Raw genomic sequence first — 22,901 nt, forward strand, 5'->3', positions numbered from 1 at the left:
GGGGACTGTTAGAGGGATGAATTGTATTCCGAAAAGATGACAGGGCTTTGGTTCTAATCCCCAGTACCTCTGAATGTGATCTTATTTGGAAGTAGTGTTTTTGCAGATTACTAAAATGAGTCATCACAGTGGGCCTAATCCACTATGACTGTGTTCTAATAAAAGGGGACATAGTGGGGCACCTAGGTGGGGCTCAGTCAGTTAAGTATCCAACACTTGGTTTTGGCTCAAGTCATGATCTCAGGGTCTTGAGATCAAGCCCTGTATCAGTCTCTGCATTCATGAGGGAGTCAGCTTGATAATCTCTCTTCCTGTCCATCTGCCCCTCCTGCTTGTGCCCATTCTTGCTCTCAAAATAAATCTTGAGGAAAAATAGGCAGGCATACAGGCAGACGTACTGAAGGAAAGGGACGTAAAAATATGGAGAAGATACCAACTATAAGGCAAAGAATGCCTGAAGCTACCAGAAGCTAGGGCAGAGGCTTAGAATAGATTCTCCACCATAGTCTTCAGAAGGAAACAGTCTTGCCAATGTGATCTCAGACTTCTAGCCTTCAGAATGGTGAGATGATAAATTTCTGTTGTTTAAGCCATCCAGATTGTGTCAGTTTATTATAGCAGTTCCAGGTAACTAATCTGGAACCTTTCCTAATTTTTCTAAAAAAGATTTATTTATTTATTCAGAGAGAGAGAGAGAGAGAGAAGAGAGAGGCAGAGACACAGGCAGAGGGAGAAGCAGGCTCCATGCAGGAAGCCTGATGCGGGACTCGATCCCGGGTCCCCAGGATCACACCCCGGGCTGCAGGCGGCGCTAAACTGCTGCACCACCGAGGCTGCCCAATTTCCTAATTTTGACAAGCTTAGCCATATATTCATGGGACTGCATATTTCTTGAGGGAGCAACTTTTTCTAATGGACTATTGGCAGTCTCAATTCTGTTCTAAGAAACCCAGCTTACTTTGTTGCAAACTGCTGGAGGTAGATATAATGTATTCAATTGAAAAACGTATACCAATTGGTTTATTATGTTATCAGCTTACTTGAAGAATCTTAGATGTACGAGTTCAGATAAAATAATATTGTCTAACTTGATTTTTTAGTAAACAACTATAGGCCTCAAAACAGTTTCTACATTAGATTGTGTACATCAAAGACCTTATGTAATAATATTACTTAAAATATCCTTTATTTACTGTGTTCTTACCTAAAAATTGCATGCATTTTTCTTCTCATTTTTTTTGTGAAAGGGGATAGGGAGGGTTATCAGATGGCAAGGGACTTATGATCAAGGGAAGTGATACTTGTGATAACCTGTCAATATTTTCCTTCAGTTGTATCATCTTGGGTTATAGTGTTTGCTTGAGAAGAAATAACTACCAAAGACAAGGAATATATCTTTAGTTTTATTGTACAATTGAATTGCACGATTGAATCTGTAATTGCAAAGTGTCTGAGGTCATTTCTTAAACCACTGCAAAATACAAGTACATATATTTAGAAAACTTACAAAAAAATGTTCTTTAAAAATTTGTGCTCCAATAGGATTTATTCTTTTTTCCTGGCCAAGCATAAAAAATAGGCTCCAAATGCAAGTTTCTCTAATTTTCCTCTTACCATCTTACTGACATTTATTTATAGCTAATCTGTATATGCATAAAACTGAGAGCATTATTTTACTGCAATAGCCTTTTAAAAGATGTTACAGAGTTTACAAGTGCATTTTTGTATCAAATGTACTTAATATTTTTAAACATTAAGAAACAAACACTGTCTCTACAAACCTCTACTGCCATTTGCTCATCATTTTTGAAGGTGAAGGCTCCCATTTCTCACTGAATCATTTATGCAATGCTGAGCAGGCTCGCATGGTCTCACAAGCACCTTAAGCAAGTATTTGTACTTTTGGGCATAAATCATTTCATCGGTCTGGGTGTTTTTTGAACTTGCACTCAGAGGGGCTTACTCCTAGGCAGGAGTTCTCATATCTATATTTGAGAATGAATTAGAGTGTCCAGATTTGCAAGCAGATCTTACTTCAAATTTCTTATGTATACTACTTTAAAAAAAAAACTAATCCTTGTCTCTTGTCTCCCTTCTGGATTTTCCATACCTGGGGTGGGGGGTAGGGGGTGGGAGGGTGTGTATGTATGTAGTGTGACTACAGTAAGTGCATTCCTGGCATCTTGCTACGGAGGGACAGGTGCAGGTTTAGAATTACACCTTGTCTTAGAAGGTTCTCTTATGATACCTTGACATGAGAAGGAAAGAGCACAGAGGCAAAACTGATGGAATCCCATAAAATTATTAACAGCTAATACCATGTGTCAGGTACTATGCTGCTACTCCTTAAGTGGATCTCTCTTTAACAAATCTAAATGCCCTTTAGCTCTTTTTCTTCTATAATGTAAATACGTCCTGAGTGTCCTGTTCTTCCCTTACCTTTCTCTTGGACCCTGGACTATTTTTTGCAGCCTCTTGCCTTTCCCATCATCTGCTGCACTGTTTACTTTATTCCCTGACTCATTAAAGGTGCATGGGTGGTACAAGAGAGAATGCTACACTGTGTTAGTCCATTAAACTTACTATAACAACAGGATCTAAAAAGGAAAAAAATAGAGACCTGAAATAAAGCAGATACTTGTCATTCAGGAGCTTGATGCCATCGTTATGAAGAGAGGAAGCCATTAAGTATCATTCCGAAAAGCAACTGGACGTAGTTGAAAGTGCTGGACTTGAGGTCAGAAAACCTGGTTGCAAGTCTTAGACCGATCACTTTCAGCTCTATGGCCTTGAACGTGTCTGCTTCTTCTGAGCTTCAGTTTCCCATCTGTCACATGGGAAAAACACTTGTCTTGCCCACCAAAGAAAGTTATAGGCATCAAGTAAGATAATGTGCTTAAAACTTCCTTGTAAATGATAAAGTTCTATGTAAACATAGGTGTTTGATGGATTAAAATGAACATAAAGGAGAAAAATGATTTCTGTGGTTTAAAATTGTTAATAAAATTTTATTAAAATTTGCATATGTAAACTAAAGATGGTTGGCCTTCCCATCAAAGGGCTCATTTTCATTTTTTTCCTGTGTTTTCACTAATTTGCTGATCCTGTGTGATGTCAATGTCTTCATTTATAGTCCTCTAAGCTCAGTTTCTAAGGGCTTACAAAGATGGTCTGTGCCATCACCAAGCCAGTTCCTAAAAGGCAGACTTGAATCTCACTTGGAAAAAAAAAAAATGCAGTTCCAAACATTAATGGCAAGAATTTTTGGCTATTGGTATAAAACAATGATCACTGCCAAAAATAAAAGAAATATTAGAGAGAAGCTTCCATGACAACGACTTCCTGCAGAAAACTTGATCCGACCTTCAACTGCTGGATAAATTACTTTCAATTTTAAGATGTATCCAGAAACCACGTTGATATCTTGATCACCTAGAAAAATATATGCATTATTTTAATTACAGAGTAAGTATCATTTAAGAGTAAGAAGGGGGGAAAACCAATGTATTTCTCTGAAGTCCTCTGTAATTATAAGAGGGAAGATACTTCTTTCATAAGCAGGGATAAAATGTCACAAAAGACAGGAAAAGTGGTAATCAAAGGTACAAAGAATTTGACTGTGTTTTCATGGCCTAGATGTCAGCTGTGCCCATTGTTCACTACTAGATAACTAGATAACTCAGTAAACTCTGAGATGACTCAAGAAAACGGTTGTGACCTATTGCTTTTGAACCACTCCAAAACAAGGGCATTAGGAAACTGGTCGAGAACAATTAATCGAGACATGAGTGGCTTCCTTCTGCTTGCCTGGTCAGAAATCATTTTCACATAATTGACAATGGAGTCCTTGTTTCCAAAAGAGAGGAGACCTGATTAAATAGCAATTGCCTATACTGTAACTACAACAAACTCAGAGGGACCGGATAAAATTTTAATAATACCATTTGGTAAATCATATATCTGATGAGGGGTTAATACCCAAAATATATAAAGAACTACAACTCAAAAATAAAGATAAAATCTGATTAAAAAATGGGCAGAGGATCTGAATGACATTTTTCAGGACAATATACAGATGGCCAACAGACACATGAAAAGGTGCTCAACATCACTCATCATCAGAGAAATGCACATCAAAACCACAATATCACCCCACTAGTTAGAATGGCTATTATCAAAAAGACAAGAAATAGCAAGTGTTGGCAAGGATGTGGAAAAAGGAACCTTTGTGCACTGTTGGTGGGAATGTAAATTGAGGCAGCCACTATGGGAAACAGTATGAAAGTTCCTCAAAAAATCAAAAATAGAATCACTGTATGATCCAGCAATTCCACTTCTGAGTATTTGAGGAAAACACTAATTCAAAAAGAAATATGCACCCCCCATGTTTATTGCAGCCTTATTTACAATAGCCAAGATGTGGGGGAAAAGTGTCCATTGGTGGATGAATGGATAAAGAAAATCCGATACACACACAGATGTATGCACGCATGATCGGATAAAAAGAAAAAAGAAATCTTGTCCTTTGGAATAACATGGATGGACCTTGAGGGCATTATGCTAAGTGAAGTCAGTCAGAGAAAGAGAATACCATATAATCGTTCTTACATAAGGAATTAGCAACAAAACCAAGTTTATAGATAGACACTGGTGGTTGCCAGAAGTGGTGGTGGTGGGGTGGGCAAAATGGGTGAAGGGGATCAAAAGTCCAGGGTTCCAGTACAAATATGTCGTAGGGATATAATGTACAGGTTGGCGACTAGAGTTAATACTATATTGCATATTTGAAAGTTGCTGTGTAGGAGACCAGACTTAAAAGTCCCCATCGCAGAAAAATTTTCTAACTGCATGATGTTAACTAGACATTGTGATGGTCACTTCACAATATATACATATATTGAATCATGTTGTACTTCTGAAACGAATGTTATGTCAGTTACACCTCAATAAAAAAGTTTATCACTAACTTAAAAAGGAACTCTTTGCTGTCGTTCTCACCCCAGCATTAGAATCACTGGAAGAGACTTTTGCCCCAACCCAATTAAATCAGAATCTCTTAAAAGGACTAAGGTATTGGTATTTAATTTAGAATGTTTCTCAAGTGATTCTGATGTATATCGAGGGTTGAGAACCCTTAGGGCCAAGGCTTCTTCAGCCTCCTCTGTGAGCTCCTTCTCTTCACACCTATCAGTCTGGGCTTGGTTGATGCAGAGCCACCAGCTTCGTCTCCTGTGGGACTCAAGAGGACACATTTTATTTTATTCATTTTTTTACTATTTTATTTCAATTCAGTTTGCCAACATATAGTATAATACCCAGTGCTCATCATGAAGAGGACACTGTTTTAAGCTTGTCCTTCCATCTTCTATCATGGAAAGGGCTGCTTCCTTTGCCCTGGCTCCACTCTCCACCCTCCTCAGAACAAGCAGTTAATACAGCAGGCCCACCACAGTAAGCTGAGGAGGAATCTAGCTGAGCTCCTTTCTGGAAATGTAGAGAAGCTGTGTGTGGGTCTTGTGAGTACACTGGCTTCTGCCCTGGAGAAGAGGCAGGGGTAGTCTATCCTATCAGCGGCCTTTTGCATGTGAAGTGCTTTCTTTCTCCCTTTCTTTCTCTCTCGTTCTCTCTCCGCCCCGCCCCCCCCCCCCTTTCACCTGTGCTGGTGGCATTCTCAGGGCCTCTGGGGGACTCAAATCTCCCAGGTATCTTCTATCATTGGACTTCCACATGAAGTGATCCTTAGAAGTGAGTTTTAAAAGTGAGGCTGGGAGACACCTGGATGGCTTAGCGGTTGAGGGTCTGCCTTCAGCTCAGGGCATGATTCTGGGGTCCAGGGGTCCCTGCAAGGAGCCTGCTTCTTTACTCGGCCTATGTCTCTGCCTCTCTCTGTGTGTCTCTCATGAATAAATAAATAAAATCTTAAAAAAAAAAAAGGTGAGGCTGGGGTAAAAGGACACTAAATGCTGCCAAAAATAGACTCAGGCCAAGTAGGATTGTTCCTTTAATTTGCTCCACCAAACCCACTATGCTGAAGAGGGGAGGTGAACTTATCCCACTCCTACCTGACCTATTTACACTAAAAGCTTCAAGAAAGGTTACAGAATTGTCCAGATCCAATCTAAAGTTCTAGAGATGAAGTTTTCCTGTAAGTGCAAAACTCATTTATATTTCACAATCCGAGTAGCTGTTTATTTGTACTTGAAAGAGTTTTAAAACATTTGGACTTGGATGGGTGGGTATGTGTGCTAGGGAGGGGCAGGGCACATCTTCCCCAGTGCCGTGCTGCCGTGGAGGGAGTCAGCAACACAGGGATAGGATCTGGTTCTGAGTAGCTCCCCTCTTTGGACCAGTTCTGTTGTTGGGTACTTTTGGAGTAAATAGAGGAAGAGACACTTATGCTTACCGGAGTCATGTCTTAATGCTTCATCTTTTATCATCTGGAATCCATCTCCACCATTTGCAAGGAAGCTAGGGAGGACTACTTTATATATCTTATCCATTCTGAGAGGCTCGTAACTGGGTACTCGACACTGGGTACAAAGAACATCTATTTTGACCACTCTGTTCCCAGGTTTTCGGGAAAGATCATATACCACGTGAATTCCTAGAAAAGAGAGGAGTTTGTGTTTTCACTGGATCCAAGAGATTTAAGAAAGAGATTTCCAAGAAAGGTATCTTTGCCAAAATCTGGAATTGAGGCACTGGGCTTGGTTTTCATGGAATGTGAGCTTGAGTGAAGATTCAGCAACGGAGTTGAGATGACACTGTAAAATTTTGTTAGGTTTATCCTTGGGTTCTGGGAGGTGGGAGAACCACTGGGAGGAAAATTGGCTCTAGCTCAGAATGGCAAGTGGTAACAATGCAGGGAGAAACCACACCTTTTTACAATCCTCAATGAACTGATCAGCAATTTGGTCAATGGCTTTGGAAAATGAGAAATAGAGGAGAGGTGCAGAACATTTGTTATAATTTTGAAAACTACTAAATGGTAATGATTTGGGCTTGGACAACTTGAACAAAACATGTAACTACCCAGCACTGTGCTGGGGCATCAAAATCTTGCTGTCCCCCCAACTCTCGCCTAGAAAAATGCAGAATTTGGGGGTTATCCCAAGGGAGCATGCAGGGCCCCTTCACCACCTGCAGCCCCTCAACCCCAAGAATGTGTGGGAGGATGGTTCTATAGAGGGAGGACACGACAAAGCAATCGCACCATCAAGTGAGGCCTACCACCTAAAAAAAAAAAAAAGCCAAAATATAGTGTCAAAGTTAATAAAGTTATTGATTTAAAGATTAACCCCTTGAACTGTGGAAATCATTGTTGACAAAAGTGTTTCAGAAGTCCTTGTCAATTTGGGAAGCCTTTATTTTCACTGATCTGTGAGATGAGCAGGGCAGGTTTTCTCACTGCATTCAGACAGGCTGAAGACCTGTCCCAAGTCACAGTGGAACCAGAACCAGGTATCCCAGTGTGTCTATGTAGCTGGCTGCCCCTCCCAGAAATCATCCTGGTTGAAACTGATTGGATACTGCATTCCTTTGAACCTCTGCATGGTTCCAGGCAATTATGAATAGAACTGAGAAAGGCTGTTTTTTGTTTTTATGTTTAGCAAAGAATACTGAATGTCTAAACAACTAAGGTTTTACTAGAAACTAGACCCCAAGGCAGCTGAACTGCTTAGAATCTGGAGGGCCAACTCCTACAGAGGGTCCATGTGATGTCCAAATCAGACGTAGCAAAGATTGCTCATTGCCAAGGCCGTAGGGCTTTGACCCTGACCTATTTTCAGTGGCCTGGGAGTCCATAGCCATTGAAAGACTATGCATTCACTTCGGGTGGGGGAAAACCTAAACAAATCTGACCCTGGAGGTCCTGGTGTTTGGGGAACTAAGCCAATCAACAGGAAATCCCATCTCATTTTTGAAGGGTGACTTACCGCCCACCTGCAGGAACTCTCCGGTAGACTGGCCATAGCGGTGTACACTGTGCTCAAAGGCCTTCTTCAGCGTGGAACCTTTTAATTGGATCAGGTCAAAGGTTTCCCCAAAGGGCAGTACAGCAGCCAGGTTCTCCCAGGTAATTGTGCCTGAGGGTAGTTGTGGATGAGGAAAGAAGAAAAACAGCTTGAGAATAAGCTTACCCCAAGAAACCAGTTTCCTTTAGGACTGATGGAAATGAGGGAGACATGAGGCTCTGGGAAGGCTATTAGGACAGCATCCGCTGTGTGAGTGGTTCCCAACACTTAGGGAGGGAATGGATTCAAGAGGCCTCTGCACATGCTCTCTACCACTGGGCATGATGCAGGGGCTTAGAGATGGCTGTGGCTCCATCGGTCCCTGGTGCTCTTCCCTGGAGTTCCGGCTTACAGCTGGATCTTCAGTGGGTGTTAAGCAATGCTCAGTTCCTCCAGACAGGCAGTGTGTCCCTGCCACCTGTCCCTGTTCGATAATGAGACGAACTCGCGGCTTTACCTGAGACTGCCTGGTTTTGACAGCATATTAGGGACGACTGCAAGAGTGTCCGGAATATCTAACTGGTTTGTTTTCCCATATGATATCCTGGTGTCTGTAAAAGCACTGAAAGAATTTAATCCAGTAGGGTGTTTTTTTCCAGCACAGGAGACTGGCAATTTGCCCCTTTCTCTTTCCAGATATCAAGGAGGAGACTGTCAGTATTTTGAATTAATCGGCAATAATTAGTATTTGGCTTTGTGAGTTGGAAGTTTAGATCAAGGCTGGGTTCCATGAACGCTAGCTGCTACCTCTGTGTGTGACCACATATGAGAACACACAAGCCCGTGTGTGTCCTTCTGGTTAGGCACGGACTTGAGCAGCAGTGGCCCCAAGCTGAAGAGACTGACACTGTGGTATATGGCTGAGGGCAGAAGTGAGTCGAGGCTCCCGCGGGCACAGAGACAGAACATGCGAGTTAAAGACCCCGAGCCTGGGAAGCCTACCGTTGTTCCGTTCGTCAATGGGCGACCGAATGGCACCTCCATTTAAAATGCACATGGACACATGGTTCCAGGACACTTCATCCGAGTGTCTAATATTGTTGTTAATCTGCAACAGTAGCGCGAATTTACATTAGTTATTCTAGATTTTCTTCCTCAGATCAGTTCCAGGAATTCGGTTTGCTCCATTGAGGAAATAAAGCTGCTTCTTTCCTGCTCCTGTGTTCCCAGAGATTTCTCAGGTATAATAGAACTAGTTTTATGCTCTGAGAAGCAAAAATAAGAATTTGTGACGCGTGTCCCATGTCAGACTCTTAGAAGCAAGTAGGTCTGAATCCCCTTTCCTAAGACCCCTGTACTCGCAGGCCGGTGGGCGTCCGCAGAACGGGCTCTTGTGTCGGGACAGGGGACAGGGCTTCCGTGCAGACTGGCCTGCGGTGCCCTCCCCCCAGCCCCCCTGCCTCCTGCAGGCGCCGCACTGGCTCCTGAAGGCGGGACCGAAAGCCTTTCCACTCCCCACCTCCTGTCCACAGGATCCCTGGCCTCCATGCCAGGTCCTCAGCCAATTCCCAGGTTGGCAGTCTTGGAGGCACAGAGACAGCCTCCTGAAACTGCAGAGTCATTTCGTTCTTTTCTTTTACAAAACATATGTTCAGTTACAAGAAATAAGATGAATACATTCTGCTTTGAAAAAAAAAATAGTGCGAAAGCAAACGTTTTCTTATAGTTGCCTCAGTCTCTTACAGAGAAGTAAGCACTGCTAACAGCTTATTTCCTTCCAGACCTTTCTCTAAACATTCCCATACTGGCTTCTCTTTAACTACTTCTTTTGCAGGACTGCACAATGCTGAGGAGCCGGCACTGATCTTACCTTCCAAAGTATGAACACTGTCACTTACTCAGCAGTCAGTTATTGAGTGTGCATAAGCCAGGCACCTTGCCAAGCACAAAAAATCAGCCCACTGGGTGCAGGCTTTGGTGGGAGCACTGAGTCTGATCTGGGAACCCTGGCTCAGTGTGGGCCCTGTGGAGCTGCCACGGCCAGTCTGCCTGCAGACAGGTAGACAGAGGGGTATTTTCATGGGTGGTGTGTTCAGCCACAGTTATAATTACATGTTGTCATTCTCTGCTTGTGAAGGAGGCTCTCCCAGTGACATAAGGCCTTGTTCTCTGGAGCCAAGAGGACAGGTCAGTGAGACACTCTGGCCAGGTTAGGCCCACGCAGATGTGTTTTATCTACTAGGTCTGCATCTCCATAGTGAAGTTTTGTGTGTTCAGACCATCTTAAAAAAGGAAAGTAACACCCAAAATGAACACCTCCCAATAAAGGCTTCGGTTCTCGTAAAGCAATGAAGTGAGAGTGAGCTGGTCTAGTTCGGGCACCTTCCCAAGGTACTCATTATGAATCCATCCCAAGCCAAATAAGCTTTTATTTGGGCACTACTTTTTTAAAACCCTCTATTCTGTAACTACCAGGTTATCCCCCCTTGAATCCTTCGTCCCTCACTCTTCCCTCCTGAGGCACACGCCAAGTACTCCTGGGGACCACTCACCATAGCATCACAAATCAGGTTGCCCATGTTGCATTCCTTAAAGCGGCAGGATTGAGTGGAGCCATCCAGATAGACAACTGTTTTCCCCAATTCCTGAGTAGAATAATTATCTAATTTTATCCTCCATTTGTTAATGTCTGCTTTTATGCTTGGATCTAGAAGCATGAAAAAAAAAAAAAAGTCAGTCTGCAGTTAAGGCAGGCTCACAGTGGCCTAAATTTTGGAGAAGGAATCAAAGATCATTTAGCTTACCTGTTGTGACTATACATTTCTTTATTATAATTTGTCTACATTTTAGTTTGTGAAATTTCTTCAGAAAATTCTGTTCCTTGGTAATAAAACCAGGAATGGATCTTAATTTAAGGATGCATTGAGGATCCTTTCTTTAAAAAGAAGACTTATTTTAGGAAGAGAGAGAGAGCATACGTGTGCAAGTGCATGCATCTTCGAGTGGGGTGGTGGGGGAGAGGGAGGGAGAAAATCTCAAGCCGACTCCCCACTGAGTGCAGAGCCCGACTCGGGGCTCAATGTGGAGCTCGGACCTCATGACCGTGGGATCATGAGCCAAAACCAAGAGTCAGATGCTTAACCAACTGAGCCACCCAGGTGCTCCAGATGCGCTGAATATCCTAACATCAACTCATCACACCTGAATGAGCACCTGTGGGCCCACCTGGGATAGCATTAGTAGTGGTGGCAGGGGAGGGGTGGAGTGGTGAGGACAGTGATGAAAGGCCTCCAGTGTAGGTAGAAAGGGCCTGCTGAGGTTCTGCTGTCTGTGTGGTCCTGGCCTTTCCCTCTGGATACTGAGAGGACTGTGTTGTGACCACAGGCTCTGCAAGGCACCCCACTGACCATCCTTTCCTAATCAGATCTTGGTAAGCAGTAAATTATCCTCTGACAAATAAAGAAACTGAAAATCATCGAGACTGGGCAACTTGTCATAAGCATGCTGCTCCTGGTCATGGCGCTGGGGTTGGAGCCCTGCTCTACCTCGCGTGAACCTTTGCTTCAGTGAGCAGCTCTCTTCTGGAGAGGAGTTGAAAGTGGCTCTCACAAACTCAAGTGAAGCTTGAAAAGGCACAAGAAGCAGTGACACAGTATCTGATGCTGAGAGGACTTAGGGAAGCCAATGGGATTTAGGGCGTTCCAATCTCCTTAACCATGAAGAGGGCATATTTAAGAGAGAACTCAATTCTTTTAAGGTGTTAGAGTCTTGTCCTGAAACATTAACAACACAAGTCCAGCCATCTAAGTTTTGGATTGGTGGAACCCTCCACTGAGTTTCACGCACCTTCGAGAATGCTGCTGTTGAGAAGAATGGGGTTTCCATGTGAAGCGATGACATTTCCTTTTTCATCAAACTCAACCTTCAAATAGCCTAGGTATTTGCCAAAAGCATAGGCCTGGACCACAGGAACCTTCCGCCCATCATCAGACGTGACTATAAATGGGTACTTCCCAGCAGGCACCTCTTTGGAAGGTGGAGTACCTAAAATAGAAGAGCCAAAGCTGATCAAGTCAGCCCTGTACATGGCTGGGTGTAGGCCAGCAGGCCACTGGCCAGATGACAAAGAATTCTGAATGGATGATTTGCTAGCTGCTGCCCTACATTGGTCTTTTAAGGCTGTGCTTGGGCAGCTGTCCCTGTTTCCAAAGGCCCTTTGGCAGGTGAATCCTTCCATCTTCAACTCAGCAGGCATTTGTGAAGCTCTTAAGTCCATGGTCCCGTGCCTCGTGCAGCGGGGGACACAAAGATGCAATACTGCATAGACTCTCCTACCTTCATCCCGACCCGGGCTCCATTCCCAGGAGCCCAGGTAGACTAGCCGAGCCACTTTACTTCCCTGCATTTCAGTTTCCTCACCTGTAAAATAGGTGTAATAACAATTCCTATTTCACAGGGCTGTTGAGAGGATTAAATGTCTAAGTTCCTAGCATAGTACCTGGCACACAGTAGAAAATAAAGGTAGGGACGCCTGGGGGGCTCAGTGGTTGAGCGTCTGCCTTCGGTTTGGGGCATGATCCCCGGCTCATCAGGCTCCCCATGGGAAGCCTGCTTCTCCCTCTGCCTGTGTCTCTGCCTGTCTCTCTGTGTCTCTCATGAAAAAAAAAAAAAAAACTTTTTAAAAAAAGAAAATAAATTTCTCTCCCTTAGGAGGGGATGGCAACCTCTAGAAACCCTAGACACATGATCTAGAGCTTGGAATCCCTAATGGAAGCTGAACAGAAGTGGCAAAGCTTGTTGTTAGGTTTTGCTGCCATAATCCACAACCCTTTAAGAGCCACATTGACTGGCCAACTAGCATGCACACGACTCACGCAGCCAGACCCCACATGGGCCAGGTTCTGCTGACTTCTGTCTCAAAGGGATCCCCGTGGAGAGCCTGGGAGCTGACTCATCACACCCAGAGGTTGAAGGGCTCGCTCTGCTACTGCCTCCCGGGCACGTGCTTGCATGAGGGCGGGGACTCCGGCCTCTAATCACTCGGCAGGTTTCAGTTCTGTAACTGCGACGCTCCTGCAGGTCACTGCGGTTCACATCTCACCGCGGAGACGCGGTCCTGGTTTGGCTGCTTTGAATCAGAGACTACAAGAACAGGTACCCTTGACCCACTACTGTTGCTATCACGCCCCCCGCCCCCCAACGCCCTTGACCAGTCCTCCCTATTAGGTGTTTACACAGGGCCCAGGAAACTGTGGCACGTGCTCACAGGGACCAGTTATGAGAGCTGGCCCCTAGATCTCATTTAATTTTCTAAGCATCCCATGAGGCAGCTTCTATTACTGTCCTTACTTTACAGATGAGAACATGGATTGTCATAGGCGGTGTGCCCAAGGTCACACTGGTATGTGTGTTATGTGCGGTGTGTCTGGTATGTGAAAGAGACCAGACGGAAAAGCGGGGCTGGGAGGCCCTCGAGCTGATGTTCTCCCCACGACCCCACACAGCCTACAACTGCTAGTCTCAGAAAGCCCGCAAGAGCTGGTTGCTAAAGGCCACTTACTAAATCAAATGCAAGCCCAGAGGCCGCACCTTGCACCCCAAGCTATTTCCAGGCTTCTCCTTTCACCTAAGACAAGATGGGGTGGACATTATGAAAAACCTGCTCCTTCCCTGCTCTTATGCCGAGAGCGGTGCCCACATTCCACCTCAAGAACCATAGAGCAGAAGTGCAGCAAATACCAGCCCCTCATAAGCAGGAAACATCTGCTGCCAACCTTAATTTCCCATTTTCTTGCTCCCTCTGGAAAAAAAAAAAAAAAGCCAGAAGTTTTGGAACTTTACTTTTACTAAGGCCCCTGACTTGAGACCCAGGGCAGGGCCTGTCCCATGGCCATTCGCAGTGTCAGCCTCACGAGAGGACTGGCAGACGTTGGCTCTAACGGCTCTAGACGATCTCGCGCGCTGCAGGGCAGCAGGGAAGGTCACCACTGTCCTCATCCTCATCCGGTCTGTGTTGGCTCTGATCCGGGCAAGCCTGGAGCCTGCACCAGCCCCCTCACCCGCTGCGGAGGGAAGGTTAGACGCCGGTTCCTCCCCGAGCCCAGACACGCAGGTGCCAACTGGGAGGTGCAGTTCCCAACATGTCCACAAGATGGCAGAGAAAACCCCATCGGGGGAAAAGGCACTAAATCAGTTCCAGAATGGACTGGCAGTTTCATGGAAATCCTAGAGAAGGGCAAGCCTGGTTTTTTTAGCCTTTAGTATTGCGCCTCACACGGACATAACCCAACCTAAGGTGAACGTAACAGGATTTCGGCGAACGGGTCAAATGCCTCCTCGCATGAGCGTGCCCTCTACAAATGGGGGCTGCTAACCCCAGCTCTAGTCTGACAGGGGACGTTCTCTGGTTCTGAAACGCCTCGATGTTCCTTTTGTTAGAACATAAAACTTGTCACCTGCTTCTTAAAAGGACTTAATCGGGAACAAGGAGGATGCTTCCCAGTGGCTGAGGCAGCCACTGGCCCATTTTGGCTAATCTGCTCCCCTCAACTTGGCAACCTCAGAAACCACTGGCAGAGAAGCAATCCGGGGCTTCATATTTTCCATCCCATCCCATTCAGCCAGATGCTTAGGCCTCAAGTATTTCTACACGAAGCCACACATCTGTCTTTAGAAACCCAACTTGTCATCTTGGCAGGAGAGAAACTGTTCACCAGAACATTATTCCAGCTGTCTAGCAAATAATCTGGGAACCAAACGTGGAGAAACCGTGGGATTGTGGGCTGACATTTAGACTTGGTAAATGGGGCACTTCCTAGCACGGTGCAAATGCCAGACAGAAGTTCCAGGGCTCGGCCCGGGGGCCCTGGCCACAGCAGCTCCTCAGGAATGTGACAGTTCCAAGTACAGGCCTGGACCACTGCCCTGCCAGTAGCCAGAAGGGGCTGAGGCGGTGGATCATGTGGTGACAGAGGTGCCAAGGAACAGGCCTTTGACATGGTTTTCAGTTGGCTGAATGAATTAGAGAATGTTTCAAGGGAGTCCTGGCTACCATTTTAATGTACGTGGGAACTGGTTTGAGGACTTCCATACTTCCTACGTGGTACATACGTACAATGAAATACTAGCCATAAAAACGGATGAGATCATGCTATTTGCGACATGGATGGACCTCGAGGGTATTGTGCTAAGTGAAGTAAGTCAGACTGAGAAAGACAAATAACCACATGGCTTCAGTCTTACGTGGAATGAAGAAACAAAACAAATCAATGACACAAAAAGCAGAATCAGACTTACAGACACAGAGAAAACACTGGTGGTTGCTGGAGGGAAGGTGGGGAAAGGGACTGGGAAAAACATGTGAAGGGAGTGGGAGATACAGGCTCCCAGTTATGGAATGAAGAAGTCATGGGAATAAGAGGCACAGCACAGGGACTACAGTCAATGATTCGGTAATAGCGTGCATGAGGTCAGATGGTGGCTACACCTCGGTGAGCACAGCGTAACGTATAGAGGAGCTGAATCACGCTGCTCCACACCTGAAACCAACATAATATTGTGTGTCGTGTATACTCAAATTTAAAAAAAAAAAAGAACTTCCGTACTTCCTATGAAAGGGCTGGATAAAAATAATTAGTAATTAGTATATTTCACATGGTTGCTCCTAAGGGACTTGAGTCTCTTCTTTAACTTACTTGGAAGTGCTTGGTCTGTCTACTTCTCTACATCTCCTCAGGCAAGCCACACTCCTGGTCAGCATGATCTCGTGCCTGGGTTACTGCACCGGCCTCCTAACTGGTCTGTATGCCTCTTCTTTGCCTCTTTCTAATCCAGTGTCCACACAGCAAGGCCTGAGTGATCTTTCTAAAACATAAACACGATCATGCACTCCCTGGTTTAGAAGATCTCCTACTGTCTTAGGAAAAACATGACAATTTTTGATATATCATAACCTACATGATGTGACCCTTTCTTGCCTTGCTGGCTTCATCTAGACTGATCAATCACCCTGCACGTCAGCGATCCTAGCTTCCCCCAGCCCCAGGCCACACCCACTGGAGCCTTCAAGTGTGGGATGCGACCTGGAGCCAAAGGCCAACATGTGCATTTGTTATATCATTTGGTTTCAGCTTAGTCATCTCTAAAATGTAGAAAATACCGGCTCGTAGGCTTGGAGAATGACAAGTTAATGCAGGTAGGAAAGCTGGACTCAGGTAAAGGCTCCATAAAGACGATGATCATTGTTTACCAAGTTAGCTTCTGGATGTCCTGATCGTAGCCCGAATGTCAGCTTTTCAGGAGAAAAAGATCCTCCTATATATGCTCTCACAGCATCTGGTACTTCTCCATTCACAGCATACTTTGTAATTATATATAATAGGATTGATTTATTTGCATACTGAAAAAAAGTCTGATTAGGGTCAATATCTCTTTTAAGACAAGTTCCAGGAGATCGGAGGCTGCCAAGTCTCCAGGGTTTGCCCAGCACCTAGAAGGCACGCATAGAATGTTTGTTGAATCACTCAGCTTGAGTAGTTTAGCCAGCGCTTTTCCGTGGACCAGACAAGACTTCTAAGCTCTCCATGTAGTGAAATCCACATGTAAAGGGGGCAATGCCTGTGTGCCCACTGCTTCCCCCAACCCCCGCCTCAATTCAATTTTCTTAACTAATGAGCTGAGTGGGGGCTTATAAAGCAGAACCGGAGTTGGGAGTCAAGAGAATAGGTTTTGGTGCTAGCTCAGTTTCAATGTGGTTTCATGACCTTGAGAAAGATACTTAGCTCCTGGGCCCTACATTTAATATCCTAAATTTGTAAAACAAGAGATTTGACTAATGGGTTAACCCAAAAGTTGTTTTGTGTTTTTGTTTTCTTTTTAATTACGCAATGAGATCTTGTGCATGCAGGAAATCTTGTGGCAAAGCGAGCCGTAAAGCAGACTGCTCAGGTAGTGCAGGCTTAGGTGGCCCTGGGGCCAGAGCGCAGCCTCAGGCTCCCTGCCATGGGTGCTCCTCAGGCCACAATGCATGCATCACTGGCTGACTGTCCTCAGCGCCCAGCCGATCAGGCCTGCAAGTTATGTCCCCTGCCTCTGGTGTAGGAGCAGCTTCAAGATGAGCAGGCCCAAGGCTCTCTCTCATCTTTCCAGCCAAAAGGTCTTCTATAACCAGAGGGGCAAATCAGAGTCCTCGGCCATCTCCGTACCCTACTATGACATGCTAGCTGTCCTGTTTCCTTAAGGGAACTTAACGGGCTGCATGACATCCTCCATATCTGATCTGTGTCCCTGTTTTGCACATACTTCAATTTATTGTTCAAATTCTTGATCTTGTACATTCAGTGAGGACTCGGAGGTCTGAAGCAGATTATGAGTCTTGGAGCAGTAGCCAGAGCGAGCACAAAACTCTCATGAAACCAGTCCAGGTTGTTGGCTAATGCACTCCTGAGTGGCTGGAGCAAATAAAGGAGTCCTGTGGGGTGGGTGGGAGATCACCACAAATTCATTCACTCTATCAACAAACATTTACCAAACTCCAGCAGGTGCCCAGTGTTCTGGATCTCCACTTCTCTGCAGGGCCAGGTCTAAGGTCTGTGCTTTATCTTCATGAGGTCAGGCTGCTTGAGGGAAGGAGTGATGTCCCCCTTGTCTGCCACCCTCTTCTCTTGCCATTGGATCTAGCCATCTCTATGGCCTAGTAATTTCCCAGGCACCAGACTTCTCATTCATTTTTTACATTATAGAACAAGGTTTCATATAAAAAATTTTTAAAAAATCACCAAACTGTTCTACCACTAAGGTCTGTTAAAATGCAGAGTCCAAAGGAATGGGATGGGGAGACAGAGACCTGTTTTCATCTTAACATGACCTTCTTGTAGTTCCATTAAGTGCTCTTTTTAGAAGTAATGATTTTATTTCTTGAGATTAAAAAGGAGGTACATATGACCATACACTGATGTATACCTGATATACCTTTTTAGGGAGAATCAGCATTTAGCTGACAAAGGCATTCCCAGAGTGGTTACATACAACATGAAATGCTGTGTGTTTGCAGATAGTGAGGGCTCTTTTGATTCTAACAAAACATTCATTTCAATCACACTGGTGAACAGTCAAGCATGGAGTATACAAGTTAAATAAGCTTATTTCTGTGAACCTGGAGATCATCAGGCATGACCAGGTCTGCTTCCAAATCATGATCTAGTACTTGGAAATTCTCTTACAGATTAGCAGTCATGAATTCAAAACCTTAGAGGTGTTTCTAGGCCTGTGGGGGGAATGTATAAATTGAGGATTAGAGAGCTGAGTAAGACATAGCCAGCCTGCTTGGCCTAAAGCGCCACATTCCTGGTTTTTTATTTTTTAGAGGTAAGAAGATGCATTGGGTCATTTATGTATTTAGCTCAGATTCTCAAATTGAGTATATACCTCCTTTTTATTTATTTATTTTTATTTTTTATTTTTTTAATATTTTTTATATCTTTGAGAATTAGCATCTTTTTTTTTTAATTTTTATTTATTTATGATAGTCACAGAGAGAGAGAGAGAGGCAGAGACACAGGCAGAGGGAGAAGCAGGCTCCATGCACCGGGAGCCCGACGTGGGACTCGATCCTGGGTCTCCAGGATCACGCCCTGGGCCAAAGGCAGGCACCAAACCGCTGCGCCACCCAGGGATCCCATACCTCCTTTTTAAAAGTCATTTAACACAAGTATTAATGATAGTTCAAGTTGTTAAAGCAGCAAGTATAGGCCAAAGTGGAGTCACTCATGTTAAGCCCCACGTCAGCAAACCAACACTTGACCATGTTTCTGTGCTCAGCTCTCCCAAAAAATGAAGGCTAAAGTCAACCAGTCAGTGTTTGCCAGATCAGCACAAGTTATTTGGCTGCTACAAAACTTCCCTTTGTTCCCTGGAAGGAAAGTAACCCTGCTTTAACCAATCAGCAAATGCCCGGTGTAACTGCCTCATTCCAGCTTACTTTGATCCAGAAGACTCTCTGGCCTCGTGCAGCTCTATCTGCTAGATGGAATCCTGACCGATTCATGAATCACTGAATAAAAGCCTACTAGAGGAGTAAATTGTCTGTGTTAGATTCTCTTTCAACAAAGTTAAGAATATGGGGCAGCCCAGGTGGCTCAGCGGTTTAGCGCCACCTTCAGCCCAGGGCGTGATCCTGGAGACCTGGGATGGAGTCCCACGTCGGGCTCCCTGCGTGGAGCCTGCTTCTCCCTCTGCCTGTGTCTCTGCCTCTCTCTCTCTCTCTCTCTCTCTCTGTGTCTCTCATGAACAAATTTTATTTTCTTTTCTTTAAAGATTTTATTTATTTATTTATTCATGAGAGACACAGAGAGAGAGGCAGAGACACAGGCAGAGGGGGAAGCAGGCTCCACACAGGAAGCCCGACGTGGGACTCGATCCCGGGTCTCCAGGATCACACCCTGGGCTGCAGGCGGCGCTAAACCGCTGAGCCCCCAGGGCTACCCTCATGAACAAACTTTAGAAAATAAAATATTAAAAAAAGATTAAGAATAGTTAAAAGGTTATAGGATTTAGAGAGTTCTAAAAAAATGTTTTAATAAAAGTAAAACTAGCATGACAATATCTGGCCAATAGAGAAGAAAACATCACTCACAGTCCCACCACCCTATGGCAATGACCAATATAGTTTGTGTGAATGTAAAAAAAAAAAAAAAAAAAAAAAAAAAAAATATATATATATATATATATATATATACACACGGATGGATAGCAATGAGGGGAGAATGGATGACAATCTATTTGAGGGTGAGAGAATTTTCTGTTTAGTAAAACTGACAGGTCAGAGGCTGGCGCTGAGGCTCAGGGTTAGCTAGAGGTTGACTGAAAGGTCCCGAATGAGTAATTTACTGGAACAAGTAAGTCCCTATGCCACCAGGACATGATCTTTGTGATATTATTTTTAAAACGATTTTATTATTTACTTATTCATGAGACACACACACAGAGAGAGAGAGAGAGGCAAAGACACAGGCAGGGAGAGAAGCAGGCTCCATGCACGGAGCCCAATGTGGGACTCGATCCCAGGACCCCAGGATCACGCCCTGAGCCGAAGGCAGACGCTCAACCGCTGAGCCACCCAGAGATCCCAGGGCATGATCTTTGAAGTCACTGCCCACACCTGTTTCCTCTGGTTGGTTCTCTCAGCTCACTTAATAAAGCACACGTCAGCCGTCCTCACTGATGCCCAGAGATGGTTCTTTGTTGGAGAGGGTTTCCCTGTCCTGTGGATGTGGTAAATACTGAGGCCATTTCCTTGTCTTAAAAGGCAAGCTTCTCTAAACTTCAAGAATGAAAATTAATGGAGATGAACAATGATTGCAAACAACACCAAAGCCTCTCGCCCCGCTCGCTGATTCTGGTGAAGCAGAGGCAGGGCCAACCCTTCCCACGGCATCTGGCCTCTGGCTGCAGCACAAGGAACAAGTGTTAGCTTTCTCCGCTGTCTTATCTATAATTACATATGACCCCATTTGTTTCGAGAAGGAAATCCTGTGGCCCTTATAAATCATTTATGTTCTAATAATGAGACAGTTTAAATTTCATATTCAATCAACGTGTGCCTACTTGAAGAAGCAACGAAAATAAGGTGTTTAATAAAAACTGAGCAAATAAAGAAATCTCACTTTTAAAGGCGCTGTTAATATTCACTCAATGGTCCCGGGCACTTGCCTTCAGCCACGGACATGGCCAAGAGTCCTGATGGACACTTCCAGACTAATGAAGAGAGAGAGGTGAAGCCTGCTGGCCTGGGATGGAGGGAGGAGCCCAGGAGACAGGTTTCGCTAAGCCTGACAGCCAGGTCTCTAGGGAAGAAGGGGTGAGAGGCTTTAAGGTAAAGCCAGGAGCCTATGATAAAGGAGGTGGACAGTGGGGCTCTGGAGATGGAGCCATCCCGGATGAGAACTCAGTTTCAGCCTGTGGCCTGACATGTGAAGTTGCTGAAATGGAATAGAGGTGACAGTCACGTGTTGAGAGGATAAGAGACTCTGCACCTTGGGTAGGGGATCAGCCATCCACATGGAACACTCTGCCAGGATGAAGGCAGGAGCTGGGGCAGCGAGGAAGGCCAGAAGTTGAGTGACACTGGGGTGGGTGGCTTAGAGACCATTAGATGACAGTGAGAAGGAGGGGACCGGGTGGTAGAGCCTGGAGGTAGGAGCCTCAAAGAAGTTAGAGGTATAATGAAGTTCACTGCAGTAACCTAAGGAAGTTATAAGGTGTTCTACCAAAAACAGTTTTATTTCCCCAAACTGGAAAGTAAGCAATCTTCTATTCTATTCTATTCATTTATTTATTTTATTTTATTTTATTTTATTTTTTTATTTTTAAATTTTTATTTATTTATGATAGTCACACAGAGAGAAAGAGAGAGAGGCAGAGACACAGGCAGAGGGAGAAGCAGGCTCCATGCACCGGGAGCCCGATGTGGGATTTGATCCCGGGTCTCCAGGATCGCGCCCTGGGCCAAAGGCAGGCGCCAAACCGCTGCGCCACCCAGGGATCCCTCATTTATTTATTTTAAAGATTTTATTTATTCATTCATGAAAGACACACACACACACACACAGAAAGAGAGAGAGAGAGAGAGAGAGGCAGAGACACAGGCGGAGGAAGAAGCAGGCTCCATGCCGGGAGCCTGATGCAGGACTCGATCCCGGGTCTCCAGGATCACGCCCTGGGCCGAAGGCGGGTGCCAAACCACCGAGCCACCCAGGGATTCCCAAGCAATCTATTTTAACTATATTTTTATTCACGAATCATATTTAACCTCACTTAAGTTATGCTAATTCCAAAAACAATTCAGAGGAGCTTTTTTTGAAGGCTGTGAAAATTTATTTAAACAGGCAAATATGCTTCATCCCCTCCCATGTCCAGGAATTACCTTTAATTGTTAAGTTCATCCCTCAAAATGGTGGGTATCAACACTGAATAGTTTCACGAGAATAACTTTAATCTTGCTAAGCAATCATGCAATGTGAAATAAATGACTAAGACTCTAGAGGCAGGTTTTTCAGAGACTGTAATTACCTACTTCAAGATTTATGTATAAACAAGTCATAATTTTTATCCCCATATTTCTCTTTTATTCAGTCATTCATCATTAAGTAAATGTATCTACTTGGCAAGAGGCACATTCTGTTTTGTAGGACCTCATTGGCTGGAACAAAGTGACAGAGACAAAAGGACAGGCTACAGCATTAGTGGGAAGTCAGGCATGGTCACCAAACCTTTTCAGGCCAATCAGGGCGCACTAATTAATGGTCACACACCAAGGCCATGGACGACCAATTGGTGCTGGAAGCCGGCAGTGGTTAGGATGGTGTGAAGGCAAATCATGAGGAACATGGGGATGACTTTAGCATTGAACGGAGTCAAAGATTCCTTTGACTCTTTGTGCTCTGTTTTGGTCATGCTTCATTCAGAGCTGAGTTTTTCAAAAATGTGGGCCAGCTACTATATGAGGAAATTAATTTAATGGGTGGTCACTGACACTTAAAAAAAAAAAGAAACAGTAGTACGCAGGGTGCTCTTTAGGTTCTTTGTGAAAGTTTTCTCTGTGTGTGTGTGTGTGTGTGTGCATGCATGTGTGCTTGTGGGGGGGGGTGTGTGCACGCATGTGTTGGGTCTTCATTCACAAGGCCTTTCTTACTCCTTTCTTACTCTGCATCCTAGTCAATACAGTCTGAAGCCACTACTCCACAGCACGAGGTGGTTGGAGGCACACATCTAGCCCTCGCTGTGTGCCCTGGGGCTTCTGACACTGCCTCAGAGCAAAGCTAAGAAAAGGCTCCAGGGGAGGGCATTTCACAGGCCGCATCCACACAGCTCAAGTACTAGGCCCTGTCCTGGGGCACCTCACCTGTACCCCTCCAATACCGATGTGAAGTCATAAGGACCTTTCATAAT

At 44.7% G+C, this 22,901-nt stretch overlaps 1 protein-coding gene across 1 annotated transcript in view; it reads right to left on the minus strand.

Annotated features, from left to right (window-relative positions):
- Positions 1 to 1,390: 1,390 nt before the first annotated feature.
- The window catches only part of NT5E (5'-nucleotidase ecto), a 45,209-nt gene continuing 23,698 nt past the window's right edge, over positions 1,391 to 22,901 (minus strand). Inside the window, exons 4-9 of the mRNA XM_072832164.1 lie at positions 11,802 to 11,999; positions 10,508 to 10,662; positions 8,958 to 9,063; positions 7,938 to 8,087; positions 6,404 to 6,604; positions 1,391 to 3,432 (exon numbers count right to left, since the gene is read on the minus strand). Of these exons, the coding sequence (XP_072688265.1) occupies positions 3,269 to 3,432; positions 6,404 to 6,604; positions 7,938 to 8,087; positions 8,958 to 9,063; positions 10,508 to 10,662; positions 11,802 to 11,999 (974 nt within the window). The 3' untranslated portion in view covers positions 1,391 to 3,268. The remainder of the gene's footprint in view (positions 3,433 to 6,403; positions 6,605 to 7,937; positions 8,088 to 8,957; positions 9,064 to 10,507; positions 10,663 to 11,801; positions 12,000 to 22,901) is intronic.

The sequence above is a fragment of the Canis lupus genome, chromosome 7 (assembly GCF_048164855.1).
Source record: "Canis lupus baileyi chromosome 7, mCanLup2.hap1, whole genome shotgun sequence".
In the NCBI taxonomy this organism is placed as follows: domain Eukaryota; kingdom Metazoa; phylum Chordata; class Mammalia; order Carnivora; family Canidae; genus Canis; species Canis lupus.